At 31.9% G+C, this 14,938-nt stretch overlaps 2 protein-coding genes across 2 annotated transcripts in view; one reads left to right on the forward strand and one right to left on the reverse strand.

Annotated features, from left to right (window-relative positions):
• LOC113396173 (protein PF3D7_1417600-like) overlaps nt 1-14,938 on the forward strand; it is a 580,968-nt gene that overhangs the window by 421,333 nt on the left and 144,697 nt on the right. The gene's annotated exons all lie outside the window — the stretch shown is intronic.
• Nucleotides 8,040-8,629, reverse strand: LOC113396179 (uncharacterized). The gene is made up of 2 exons (XM_064216328.1): nt 8,451-8,629; nt 8,040-8,159 (listed from the first exon to the last, which is right to left on the reverse strand). The coding sequence occupies exons 1-2, from the start codon at nt 8,568-8,570 to the stop codon at nt 8,040-8,042; spliced, it is 240 nt and encodes a 79-aa protein (XP_064072398.1). The 5' UTR covers nt 8,571-8,629.

Raw genomic sequence — 14,938 nt, forward strand, 5'->3', positions numbered from 1 at the left:
AGTTGACTGCACACCTTGGGAATGAAATGATCGCCTCCAGGCTGTTTCAAATAACTAAAATATAATTATTATTGTACATGCAAAATGGAAAAAAAAAAAAATATCCCGCTGAGTTTCTTTCGCCGGTTCTTCTCAGGTCCGAGGTGCTAAATTCCGAACCGGTGGTAGATATTTGACAATCAATAAGCAAGTGTAAACACTTCTATATTGAATAAAGATTTTTGATTTGATTTGATTTGATTTATAATAAAACCTACTAACATTTTAATTTTACGTATAAAAAGAGAATAAAATTAAATAGGTTAAAGACATTGTTTCTAGTAACTGCGACCGCATACGGTTGTTTAGAAAACTAGTACGAAGACGGAAATTTAAAAATCTGTTATTTTAGTAATGTGAATACGTACAAACTTTTGGTATGTTTTTTAAAATGTAGAGCGAAATTTGATAGTTTATATATATACATAATATTATTCACACATAAGGTTAAAGTCTTTATTGTCCGGTGATTCGTCCAGATAATAATTCAGACGACATTCGGGCTCGAGAAGATTACCAAAGAGCGCTTTTGGAAAACAGTTCTATCCAAATCAATTAAAGCCATATTTTAAACAGGATGTCACACTTCTTGACCAGGTCTGAAATTAATACCACTAATAAAGAGAAAACATGATAATAATTAAGAAACTTCAGGTCGCTCCATAGCATCAGAGATTAAAACGATTAGATCAACATGACTCCAAATTAAGAGTTATCCCGAGACAGAACTGATTAATGAACTGAAAACGCCCTCCGTTCTATCTAGGGAGCTTAAGTCAAAGTGTTGTAAAGCAAGTTAAGAGTATCGGACAGTTTGTTAGATCATTTCAAATTCCATGTAAGTTAAAACAAGTTTCTTAAAATATTAATAATATTTTAAATAACCTTTAAAATTATTAAGGAGACAAAGCTATTGGTCTTTAATGAATAAATTAATTTTCACGTTCGGTACGTTTTAAATATGTGTTTCGACTCACTTCAGATAAAATTATTAATCTTATAAAGTAATCTATCTTTTTATTCGTACTTAAATAATGACCGATTCAATTTGACCTGTGAGTGAATAAAAATTCAAGACAAATAATTTCTTCTTTTGTATTTTATTAATTTTAAATATGTTTTATTATTCAAATTGAAATGTGGCTTTCGTAAACTATTCAATGACAAGTAGAATCGACAAACTAAAGAATCAACAAATAATTCTTCATATAAAACAGCGAAAATATAAAATGAAAAAAACATTAATATAGGGATTATACCGCAAGAATACAGATCCCTCTTATGCTCGGTCCACTCATGGTCAGTCGCTTATTGTATTCCACAATGTGTACTCAGGCAGTAAGCGTATAATAATAGAATCATTATGGAACCTATCGGGCTGAGCAACATAGTACAACATATTTCCTGAGCTTGCCATTCAGCTGATGTTAGTACAAAGGCGTCTTCTTGGTATTTTTTATCCCTTTTCTTTGTGGCGTTTTAGGTAATACCAAAATATCTTACAGTTTAATTATGGTATTGTCTTCCTTAGCCAATGATTGATCAAAGATTTATTGAACGACTATTCTTTGGTTCTCAAAAAGTTTAAATCGGATTAAACTTACGTTGTTCAAAACATAAATAGCAAACTATAGAACGGTTCAGAATACAAACAACGTCATCTAGTGACAAGAAAAAAAATTACAGTCGATATATTAAATATCTAAATAAATAATGAGTTTGATAGTAAATATTAAACGATGTTCTTTGATTTTTAAATGAACTAAAAGCTTCTCAACAATTCAAACACACAAACAACATCTATTAGTATGTATCAGTATGTATATAAAGATATAATAACGGTGAATGCAAATCATTCTAATAATAAATTGACTCATATTTTTTTAATTGAAATTTAAGTTGAAGGTAATCCGTAATGGGATAATTTTAATTCATAAATTAAAAGAATGTTGTACTTAATTTCTTTTGTCAAACATTCAACGTTTTCCGATTTAAGAAATATTTTAATATCTGGAATAACCGCTTAAGGCCTTACAGCTCGCCGGATATCCGGTACCCGGCCAAACGACTGTCCCTTTTATCTCTAATTATTACTTACATTTCATTACCAATGTAAAAAAATGTGCGTTCTCATCAAAATTGTTAGCATAGATTTGGAATAAATTAATTTAATTGTTTTAAATTATATTCTTTTTATATAATTTATTTTTTATTTAATCTAAATGATTGAGGGCTGACGTGAATCTTTACCAAAGATGGCGAGTTACCCATGCAAGTACTACTGAATGGTCATGTGCTTTTAATATTAATTTATCATATTCATTATTGGCTGATATTCTAATCTACAAACTATTCAATATTTATAAGTAGACAACTTAAATACACATTTTAATATAATATAGTAACGTTCGAACGATAGCGGTGGCCGCATACCCCTTTATCCTAAAGATCGCTCACTAATGTCATAGTGCATTGTAATACTATAAAATGTATTGCTGTATGAACAACGATTAGGATAAGGTGGCGTACGACCACAGCTATCCTCTGACAGCGGACGATTGAGACGAATCTAGCGATACCTCACTCGTTGAATTACGTTAAGTAGTCCAGAAGTGGGAACCGATGAACAAAAATCCGGGCCTAAATCATAATATTTTGACTTTGTTGGGTAATAAAAGTAGTCATTCAATTATATAAATACATTTATTAACACTTATATACTTTACCTAATATTCATATTTATAAATAAGTATACTATAATTGTGAATTTTCCTTTGCTTCATAACAATACACCAATTAACGGAAACAGCAACATCGATTTTATTTTTTGAAACGAATATGGTTGTAAAGTTCACTGAATATTCCAATATCACTAATAATTCCGAGACCTTTTCTCTGAAAATATAAAAAAAATGTATAAACATATTTTCATGATGATGAGCAGGATCATACGAATTGTGCAAATAATAATTTAAAACAATCGCCGAAGCTTAGCCGGCTATTACAATTTAGCATTATACTGGTCGAATAGAAATATATTATATTTATTTTAACTACTGAGTTGCTTCCCTAAGTTCTAGGAATGATTTTGAACTATACATATAATTTATCTTGGTACACAAAGATGCAAACGTGCTTGTAAAAGTCAGTTTATTTAAATAATGTAACTTTGTCTGTCTGTCCGACTGTTGCTAATTCACGGAAAAACCACTGAAGCAAATTTTGATGACATTTGGTATGAAGCAATTAATAGAATTCCAAGGAAGGACAAAGAAATACTTTATTATTTCAAACACCTGACGACCAACCCTTAAAACGTAAGCGAAGTCGCGAGCGACAACTAGTTAACACATATTTCCATAGGACAAATAATTTTAGTAAAGAAACTGAAGTAGTACAATAAAAATATTATCAACTTACTATGAACCGAGCTCCCTTCCTGATAGCATTAAAGTTCATTCTAGGAGCTGCGCTACTTTGTCCGGCGAAGATTGAGAGCACTACTACCAACATTAAGAAAATTGTAGATAATCTCATTTTTATTACGTTTCTTTGGAACTGCCTTCACACGGTCAAGTTGAGAGTTGAACACCAACTTTGCTAATGATGTTACCACAGTTTAACTCCCTTATTTAAAACAGTATTACATACAGTATAGGGTTTTCCTGTTTTATCTATACGAAACATTTTGGACGTCATAGTGTTGCATACTATATAAACTGCACGTTCACAGTCTCGCAAATTAAAATAACCGTAAAATATATAAATAGAATATAAACAATTACAAATACTCTATTGTAAACCATTTTTTATATAACACAATACAGGAACTGACGCACGGCTAGCACTGATTCAGAGGAACCCTATATGCGTGAGCGTGTGTGTGTACGTAATATCTTTGCGTCAGTGTGTGTGTGTACGTAATATCTTTCAATGAGTGTGATACGTGTGCGACAATTACATTTATTTATCGACAATTAATGGTTTTCTACTTTTTTGCTGAGTTATACTATTTAATGAACTATGATGGTTCAGTGGTTAGAATACTTGAATCTTTATCGAAGATTCAGAGTTCAACCCGGGCAAGCACCACTGAATTTTCATGTGTCTTTATGATGGTTATAATTAATCGACGGTAAAAGAAAACATCGCGAGGAAACCTGCAATTAGCTGATGAAACCTACCACACCGAGCATGCTTCATGCCTTCTCATCAAACAGAAGAGGTGACCTTAGTCCAGCAGTGGGACATTACAGAGACTGTTACTTATTACTTTTACATAATTAAGCTGATTTTATAGCAATGCGACAGTTAGATTCATAGATAATTGTTTATCTTTTGCAACGGACATATTATCTAAGTATACATTTTTAAAAAGTACACTTTTATAGTTTTTTTTTGTTGTAGAAGGTTTTAATATACCAATAATATTTTATATAATATTTATACTTACTTATAAGTAAGTGCGCTTTGGATCCTATAAGTGTAGATTGTCGACGGGACAGGTGTGATGTCATGTTCTTGTTATACCATCATTTGGAGAACGCCCACGAGTGAGGTGGAAGGTGTTAGATGTCCTCCTCTGCACCTTTGATCACGTGTACTTATGCAACATGTTATAATGATCAACAATAAATACATATATTTATATGTATATGTTATATGTTAGGTTGAAAATGGAAAAGATACAACAACAATAAATTCAGTATAATTTTATTGTTACAAACGAGAAGTCTTTATCGAAATAAATAAACAATTCAGTTTAAAAAAAATACGTATATATAAATATTATTAATATAAAATCAATAATTTCATGGTAAATTTACAGGAACGCGTGAAAACGCGGCGCGTTTTGCACGATGCATTAGCACAGTGCAGACGACGAAAATAAGTTATTATTAAGTCTACCCGTACAATAAAAAAAAAAGAAAAAATCGGTTGGCGAATGCTAAAAAATATGGTTTGCATAATATCCTTATTTTACCCGTGCGAATTGAAGCAAATGTACATACAGTACTATCTATTTCAAGTTTTTGAGCTCATAATATATTTGCACGACCTTGCACAATCGTACAATTTCATGTACATTTTTTATTACTTTGCGCGATATATTTTCGAGACGGTGCACGGTGCGTCGCTACATTTTTTACGAGTGCATGAGCCGAACAGACGAGGCCGGTTACAGCCGTCAAACTTATACTGTAAATTCAGTAATTAAAGTAATTCAAACTTATGAGTATTTTAACTTGTGCATACCACATCTAATGTAAATTAAATTATTATATTCATATTATATCTGTAAAACATAAACATAAAACATATGTTATATCTGTAAAATAGAATTAATTTACGAGAAAATGTGAACTTATAATATTAGTACAAGAAACGACTACGTACTTGTTACTTCTGTTCCTCGATTTCATTAGAGTCAGTAACTTTTAAGAGGTAAACGGTTTTAAAACAAGATTCCTGAAAGCGTTGAAATTTTCTCTGTTGATAATTTAATAATAAAGGATTTTTTATGTGCAACAGGTTGCAACACATTACACGAATAGTGTGATCGTGGTGATAGCACACCTTGAGAACGAAACGACCGCCTCCTGGATATTTTTATATCATTTTGATAAGAATTACAAAATTAGTAAAAAAAAGCCGATGAGCTACTTTTGTTTACAGTGGCATGGCTTTGTACAAGCCCGTCTAAGTAGGTACCACCCACTCATCATATATTCTACCGAAAAGCAGTTATATTGTCGTGTTCCACTTTGAAGGGTGAGTGAGTCAGTATCACTGCAGACACGAGGGATATAACATCTCAGTGCCCAAAGTTGGTGGACAATTGGTTATGTAAGAAATGGTTAAAATTCCATACGGAGCCAATGTCTATGGGCAGTGACCACTTACCATCAGGTGGCCCATTTGCCCGACTACCGATATAAAAAAAAATACTAGTTTGATATATTTTTATTATAAAAGACCATAATGAAACTTCCGTGAATTCCAAGGAATATAAATAATCCATTATATCGAATACTATGAAATAACATTGTGGATCTTGTAAAGAACAAAAAACGATCGCATACGTACCGAACTAATAAGTATAAAAACCACATGAGATCCGCTATGACGTAACATATCTGTGTCAAATATTACGTACAATACAGTAAAAAGTAGTTTTGTACTAAAACTTAGTACCTATTACTATTGTATTGTCATATGTTTATAATGTATGTTTTCATACCAATCTTATATAGATATGTATATGTCACATGGGGATTTAAATGTATTGTAAGTACCATAACCTGGGCGGGAATCTACTAACTTATAACGACAATAATGCGTTCAGGATTCTATTCCTTTCCAACTTTGATCGAACCGAAGGATCGTTGCGTTTGTAGAATCGGAAAACGGCTGAATTTTGGCTTATATTTCGATAAACTTAAAATTTGTTTGTAGAATTGGGACACTGGCCATAAAATAAATGATTCTGATTCGGAAAGCATATCTCACTCTCCAGCCCACGCCGCCAAACAACAAACAAACACACTTCACTGCTTTAATTTACAACACCGCCTGCGTGGCATCTAGTGCATGGGCCATTCGAAACTGACCTCGTGTCTCTGCGGATATACTTGAAATTGGAGGTCAACTTATAATGTTTATTTTTTTTTGTTTTTATTCTTTTATCCACGGATTCCGTCAACGAAGCGAGGTAAAAATATAGACCAGTTTTTAAGTCAAATCCTAAGCCATTTATAACAAAAAAATTAAGTAATGCTCAAATTATATTATGTTATATGTATAATATAATATAATATAATATAATGTATTTATCTGAATAGATATATGGATAATCATTTCTTTTCGCATTAAGTACATTTTATCATAATATACACTTCAACTTCAAATAAAAAAATAATGTTTAAAAGGTATAAACGAAGTTATATGGCTGTTTTAATGTTTCTTTTTCCGTCAAAACATACTGCATTCCCTTATTAACATTTAGAGGTATTATAACATTTTAAGGCCGAGATGAGCCAGTGATTAGAACGCGTGCATCTTAACCGATGATTTCGGGTTGAAACCCAGGCACGCACCACTGAATTTTCATGTGCTTAATTTGTGTTTATAATTTATCTCGTGCTCGGCGATGAAGGAAAACATCCTGAGGAAGCCTGCGTGTGTGTAATTTCAACGAAATTCTGCCACATATGTGTATTCCAGCAACCCGTATTGGAGCAGCGTGGTGGAATATGCTCCAAACCTTCTCCTCAAAGGGAGAGGAGGCCTTAGCCCAGCAGTGGGAAATTTACAGGCTGCTAATGTAATGTAAATAACATTTTAACATACGCCGGTCATAGACATTTGAATTAACATGGTGCTTAGATGCGTACCGCTTTGTGAAAGTCTGTCTCGATACTTGCACCACACATGAAATATTCTGCCGCCAAACAGCAACGCTTTGCGTTGTTTTTTTCGCTCGAGACATTTCAGTTCCCAAGGTTGGAGGCGCGTTGGCGATCTAAGGAATAGTTGATATTTCTTATAGCGCCAATGTCTATGTATAGAAATATATATGAAATATCAAAAGTTCTCAAAAACATCGATTTTGTGTTCATAGAGGTCAGAGGTGAGAGATGTAACCTTACAACTAATTTTATGTCTATTTTCCAATTTATATTTACAGTAATCAATTTGTTTAATTTCATTTATAATTTAGAAATTTCGTATTTATTTTACTTTAATTTAAATATTTTATAAACAATATATTTGATTATTGTATACAGATATTCCTAAATAAAAGCAAATACATTTTCCCAGGAATCTATAGTACCTAAGTATATTGTTAGAGGGTATTACTCAAGTAATAAACTCGAAATTTCAACAAAGTTATTCAATATAAGATTTGCAAAGTTATAATTAAAAAACAAAATCATTTGAGAATAGTTTATTTTTAATTGACTATTATAAATGGCACATTATATTATGTACAAATTAATTCATCCTCCGTCCTTTTCATTCGTTGTATACAAATTAGTAACTTTTTTATTTCTGTTTCGGATTTCGTTGTATATTTCATGAGCCGTTGCTGCAGCACCAAGAAATCCAAAACCCTTTTTCTGTAAAAAAAATATTACATGTTTTACATAAGTTTACATCCATATTTACATCACACTGTTTCCCAAAAAATCGATTCATTGCTTTTTTTAACGTTTGTGAGTTCTACAAACAAAAATCCGAATATTTTTATTGTTGCTAATAACAGATACTTAACTTTTGATAACACAAATTGATGGTTTCTAATACATAATTGAAGCTGAGTGGATCACGTTTTATTTTTCTAGTGGTAATAGAGCTTAACCGCTTTGCAATATTTTATAACCATTAATAGTATTTTTTAATTAACTTACAATTACACGGCCTCCTTTTCTAATAAAATATTTTATGTTGGATTTAGGATCTGCACTAGTTTGGTCAGCAAAGAGAGCGAGGACTGCCATCAACATCACAAAAATAGTTGAAAACTTCATCGTAATTATTATTTATTCTTTGCTCGTTCAACTGTCGTCCTTCTCTCCTCCTTTGTGAATGGTAGCATGAATATTACCCCTCTATTTAAATGAAATATATTCTCAATATTTTCCTCTTATTAACCCAACTATTTTGCAATTTTGTCGTATTTAGTATAAACAATACATATGTGTTACGTATGCGTACATGCAGATTGTGTAAATGATATAATTTGACGTCATATTTACGAAAATAAAAATACAGTATAGGTCAATTTACGCTAATTTGTTCTGATGACTAGTTGCGGTTACGTCTATTATTGTCCATAGTAATTAAATAGAGAACAATATAAATTGCTGATTATAATAAACCTACGTTAATTAAATTCAAATTACTTTGTTTTTTATTTTAACCGAAAAAGTTATGTTTTTTTCAACATACAAGTGCACGTTTAGAAACAACAGTTAATATTTTGTTTGCATTCAATTTATTTCCAAAATAACTGCAGGACGAAATCTTCCAACGCAACTTAACAATACTTATTTTTAAATAAAAGATCGTAAATTGAATAAACGTGCCGCTAACTATATTTAAAGTAATAAAATAGAAAATTCTGTTTTGTAGTTCAGTATTTTATTTTTTTAGTAACAAATCTCCGTGTCGTCCGTGCCGTTACATCTTTCTATTTTGTTTGAATTTATTTTAAAGACGTTTGCATTTTATTTGCTTGTTTTTATTTCGAAGCATCAGTTCATTATTTTAAAAATATTACTAGCTCTGCCCGCGACTTCACAGCCGCTAAATCGGGTTATATCAGCCCGTTTCAAATACACACATTATATAAAAATGTGATGTATCATTCATTGATCTCCGTACAGGATAAATAATAATTGAAATGTATTTACGTAATAATGTAAATAAATAATTTAATTGTCAGAAAAGAGTAACTACTGAGTTTCTTAATGGTTCTTCTAGATAAAATCTACATTCTGATCTCGTAAACAGTTTGAAATTTAATTTATTCTTATAAAATACGGTTAAAATATACTCGCAAGAATAGGTACGTATAATCCAAATATTATTTTAATAAAAAGCTTGTTTAGTCTTAAAACCGTGTTTTATTATGTCTTATTACGTAAAAAATATTAAAAGTCACTCTAATAACTCCACTTAATACATTCAACGATATCATCTTTATAATATTAAAATGTAGAGCAATCGAAGTATTTCAATCGTAGAATTAAAGATAAACAAACCTTAGAAGAACCAGTTGAATATATATTACATGCGATTTACAAATAGCTCTAGTATACAACATAAACAATTCTTGTTTAATATAGATAAGATTACATATTTTTAGCGAATCTATTACCTATAAATATATTTTTTTAAGTTTTTCAGGATCTCGACCAATGATACCGCATCCATTTAATGCTAAAGTGATTTATTGGACTTCATTACTCCTGTGGTTGGAATAGCATATACATACATAGATATTATTTTAATAAAATAATGAAAACATAAATGTGTATTAATAACGGAATAAGAGTGTACATGTCGCGAGTCACGTAGAATTATTTAGTTTAGTTATTAATTGGAGGATGTTTACTATAAATAAGAATAGAGCCCAGTGGAAGGTCCCCCACAGTGGTTGAGAGATTTCGTGCTCAGTGTTGAAAGAAAATATCGTAAGTGACCCTCCTTGTATCGCATACATTTCTGCCACGAGTATATTTATTTTGATGTGTGACATTTCCTTTCGCTATCCTGCAATCTGTGGCAGTGATTTCGTTTCGGGACGGAAGTTTATAACAGGAGGATAGAGAAGCGCGTGCTATTTGATTTGACCAATGAGCGTGAGGTGCTGGTGTTGGCCGTCAGGTATACCAAATCATTTTCTGGAGGTTATCTGTTAATATTGCTTATTACCGATAATATGTTACAAATAATAAGCGACTATTGCGGGGGTTATTCTTAATTTTTTATTGTTATAATTTGTATTTCCATGGACCACGAAAGGTACGATTTATTTATATAACATTACATATTATATCTACATAAATAATCACGTTCAGTATTATTGTTTTAATACTCTTTTCCCTTTCGAGTAACCACATCTTTGTGATGTATCGCATACCATGGCCGCGGCCCTGGATTGGGTCCAACCAATGTCAAACTTCCAAGTTCAAACGGTTGTTATAAAAAGGAGTATGTCTGTTAAAAAGTACCTATTTTATATGGAATCGACTACATATCTCTTATTAGTATTAGCTGTATTATTTGACAGATAGCCAGAAGGCATTAATCCTACTCTCTCATACTCTGAAACAGAAGAAGAGATCCTTGCACATTTGCAATGCTCAATACTTTTAATAATAATTATACTTGTAAACTAAAAATAAAATATTTAAAAAACACTAAATGTGACTTTATTAAAACAATTCATATTTCGAATTACAAATATTTATTATGAGCAATTTATATAATATATATTTTAAAACTGTTAAACTAAATTTCACAGGAACACTTTCACTTATCGGTAGGGTTTTGCGTAAGACTGTCTGGGTAGGTACCACCCACTCATCAGATATTCTACCGCCAAACAACATCTACTTAGTATTGTTGTGTTCCGGTTTGAAAGTGAGCCAGTGTAACTACAGGCACAAGGGACATAACATTTTAGTTCCCAAGGTTGGAGGCGTATTGGCAATGTTAGGAATGGTTAATATTTCTTTCAGCGCCATTGTCTATGGGCGGTGGTGACCACTCAGGTGGCCCATATGCTCATCCGACAACCTATGCCATGAAAAAAAACTCTAACAGCAACGGACACCTTTCCTAAGCGCTGGAATGCTCCCTTCTTAAAAAAGGTACTCTTGTAAATAAAAAGTCAGCTATACCTCGCCTCACCCCATCGTTTACATTAAACAAACCAACTAACGAACGTTTATTAAAATGCTAGAAGAGGACTTAAATAAAAAAGACTAATGAGGCAATAATTATTAATGCAATTAGAGCAACAACCGTATAAAAATAAAAACGGCAAAAGTTGACGTAAAGTTAAGGAAGCAAACAGATATTAACAAAGTTCCGTAGCTATCAGTCTAAGAAATATGTACTGTACCAGGGATCACTCAATGTATCACTGATTATATGCTGTTCGTTATAATTATTTCATTTTATATTTTAATTCAATTATATTTATCATTGTGCAAGCCCGTCTGGGTAGGTATCATAGGCAGTGATATTTAGTATCATTGTGTTTTGGTTTGCTGGCTGAACGACCTCATGAGACTGAAAGCGAAGGAATGTTATTTATTTAATTAATCTTATTTAAAAGTAGACCAATTGGCAAATGGCTAGCAAACGGGTAGCAGAGTAAGATACATAAACCATCCCTTACAACGCCAATGCACCCCCGACCTTGGAAGCTAAGATGTTATGTCATTTGTGCCTGTTTTAGTAGCAAGTTGATTATAAAAAAAACTGTATACAATATAAAATATCTTGAAGGTTAATGTAAAACAAACACTGGTTTTTTTGATATGGATAAGTAGTTTAGTACCAAGTTTACCTCACAATTACAAACACATACTACTCAATATATTTTTATATGAAATCTAAATAGAGGTGTTTTAGGTTTTTTTGTGTATTTTTCTATTAATTTTAATAAATTAAAAAAAATGATAAAATAATAACTATAAAGATTCATTATCTTGCCCAACCCTAATTATGCGACATCAAAAATTCATTGAGCTTTCCCGTCAAGTCTCTTACATAACAATGAGTTTTTTGTCCTTAGGAAATTCGTACAGTAATAAAATTATATCTTCTTCATTTAATTTAGTTCTACGTGAATTATGAATTATCTGATATTTTATTTTCAGACAGTGACTTGCATATTTTATTAATATAAGCGATTTCTGGCATCGTAGAATAGCTAAACCTATTCATCCCGAGGGTAGGAGATATTTGTTAGATTAAATTAAATATTTACAAGAAGTCTGTGTTACTCGTTCGACTCTAGTATATTTTAAAACATAAATAGCAACAGAACCTCTTTATAGGACACCAATAAAATTAGAAACGGTTATTTTTCTTAAATAAAAGCGAGGGAGAACAAGCACAGAGGATTATATTGATGAAAGAGCGGGAATGTGATACGAATCACACGTAGAGACGTAGTAAGTCGAGAGGTGTTCACACGAACACTACATGGTTTCTCCAGTTTCGACCACGTACGAGGAGCAGATGTTAGGTTAGGTTAGTCCTTTTCCGTATCCCTAAATATGTGCATGCAAAATTTCGTGATGATCAGTTCAGTACAGATTTGAAAGGAAACAAACTGCATTTTAAATTAATAATATTAGGCCTATTTAATAAAATAATTCATATATCTTTTAAATTAAATTAAATACAAAGCCGATGTCAATATATCTATATATTGAAATGAAAGACTGATTGACTCATCACTAGCATAATGCAAAGCTACCAATTTACCAATTATTTTAAAGCTCAATCCGGAATTTGAATTCAGAATCTCACACCTACAGCCTGGTATGCTATATTTAGCGCTATTTATTAATTACTAATTACTAGGTATTTATGCTATATTGCATCAAAATAAAAATATAATTTGGTTCGATTAAATCATAACATAATTATTTGCTCAAATAAAATTCAATAAATTAAACTTTCAGCATATTTTTAATATGCCTGCGTCTATTTTCAGGAAAGTCTAAATCAAATTAATCTATAAATATTACTGATTGAACGAAGCCGCTTAATAAAATGCTTAGCCGTTAATTGAATGGCATATAAGCTAGTGACATATACAAAAGAACAGAGCGATTTTTATATTAACATTGGTTTTCTAAATTTTATAATGGGAATAACTATCTCATACTCTATCAAAATAGTGAACTTTTTTATGATATAGGTAGACAGACGAGCAAATGGGCCTCCTGATGGTGAGTAGTCACCACCGCCCATAGAAAATGGTACTGTAAGAAATATTAAACATTGATTACAACACCAATGCGCCACCAACCTTGGTAACTAAGATGTTATGTCCCTTGCGTCTTTAGTTACATTAGCTCAGTTACCCTTCAAACCGCAACAGAACAATACTGAGTACTGCTGTTAGACGGTAGAATATCTGATGAGTGGATGGTACCTACCCAGACGAGCTTGCACAAAGCCCTACTACCAAGTAAACCATCGTAACGTGTTATAAGTTATAATTCATGTAAAATTTGAAGAATAAATGTTGTTTCAGATAAGTTTTAGCTGACTAACCATTTCTCACTAAGCGGACCACTAACAATGCAGTTTTATACTCGTTTAAGATACTACAAGATATTTTCCAAGAAGACAGAGTCTGCGCGTATTATTTTACCCGTAATTACGCAAATATCTTAAATGAGTTAGTTATCACAGGTAACAAAATTAGATTTCCTTTGAATTTCCCCTTATAAAAGTCTTATTTGGCATTTAATATTAAATTCCTTCAAATAATCTTTGAAAACAAGATTCAACAATGAAACGTCAACGAAACAGAGTCTGGCCACATTTTATAACGAATGTCGAAACTTTTTCATAATAAAGAAAAATAAAAGAGCATGAAAATTCTGAAATTAAATATGTACGCATATTTGATAGACTTATTTTTCTTACTATAAAACATAAGCATAACTATTTACTATGGTATATTGTTTAACCACGAGTAGTGGTAAAGTGAGCTTGCTTACTGGATAGACCGTGGCTCAAATCCGGCATCACTGCATTTATGTGTGCTTAAAATAACATATTAGGGAAACTTGCATGTGTGTGCGGATCATTTTCTGCCACATAGTATTCATCCACCAGCATTATTGGAATAAGTACCTATGATACATTTACACGCTGTTACTTTTGCTTTACTTACCATCGTGATTATTTTTTCAGCCTTTTACCGTCCACTGCTGGACGAAAGCCTCTTCCGTAGAACGTCAACCATCCCGATCTTAAGCAGCCCACATATATGCCGTACAAATCACATTTTTAACTCGTCAGTCCACCTCACCACAGGACGTTCAAAACTACGTTTGTCTAAGCGTGATCTCTACTCTAGCACGTGTCGGGTCCATCGACAACCAAGGCGCCTGGAGACATGACCATTGACAAGCCCACTTCAATTTCAGCGAACTAATTCTTCGCGCGATGACTGTGAATTTTGTTATCTGGCAAATTTCCAGATTTGATTAAATATAACTAGGTAGTTATACCTTAATTTCAATCTGGCAATAAAAAATAACCAACTACAGATATATAAATAAATTAAAAAACATTAGTTCAAAATAAAGGATACTTTATGAATATAATATGACCGCCCTTGTGCCTGAAATAA

The sequence above is a fragment of the Vanessa tameamea genome, chromosome 11 (assembly GCF_037043105.1).
Source record: "Vanessa tameamea isolate UH-Manoa-2023 chromosome 11, ilVanTame1 primary haplotype, whole genome shotgun sequence".
NCBI lineage: Eukaryota > Metazoa > Arthropoda > Insecta > Lepidoptera > Nymphalidae > Vanessa > Vanessa tameamea.

Coding starts and splice junctions, on each gene's coding strand:
- LOC113396179 (XM_064216328.1), bottom strand. CDS start 8,570: ATGAAGTTTTCAACTATTTTTGTGATGTTGATGGCAGTCCTCGCTCTC. Junction 8,160..8,450: donor GAAAAGGAGGCCGTGTAATT/GTAAGTTAATTA, acceptor TTTTTTTTACAG/AAAAAGGGTTTTGGATTTCT.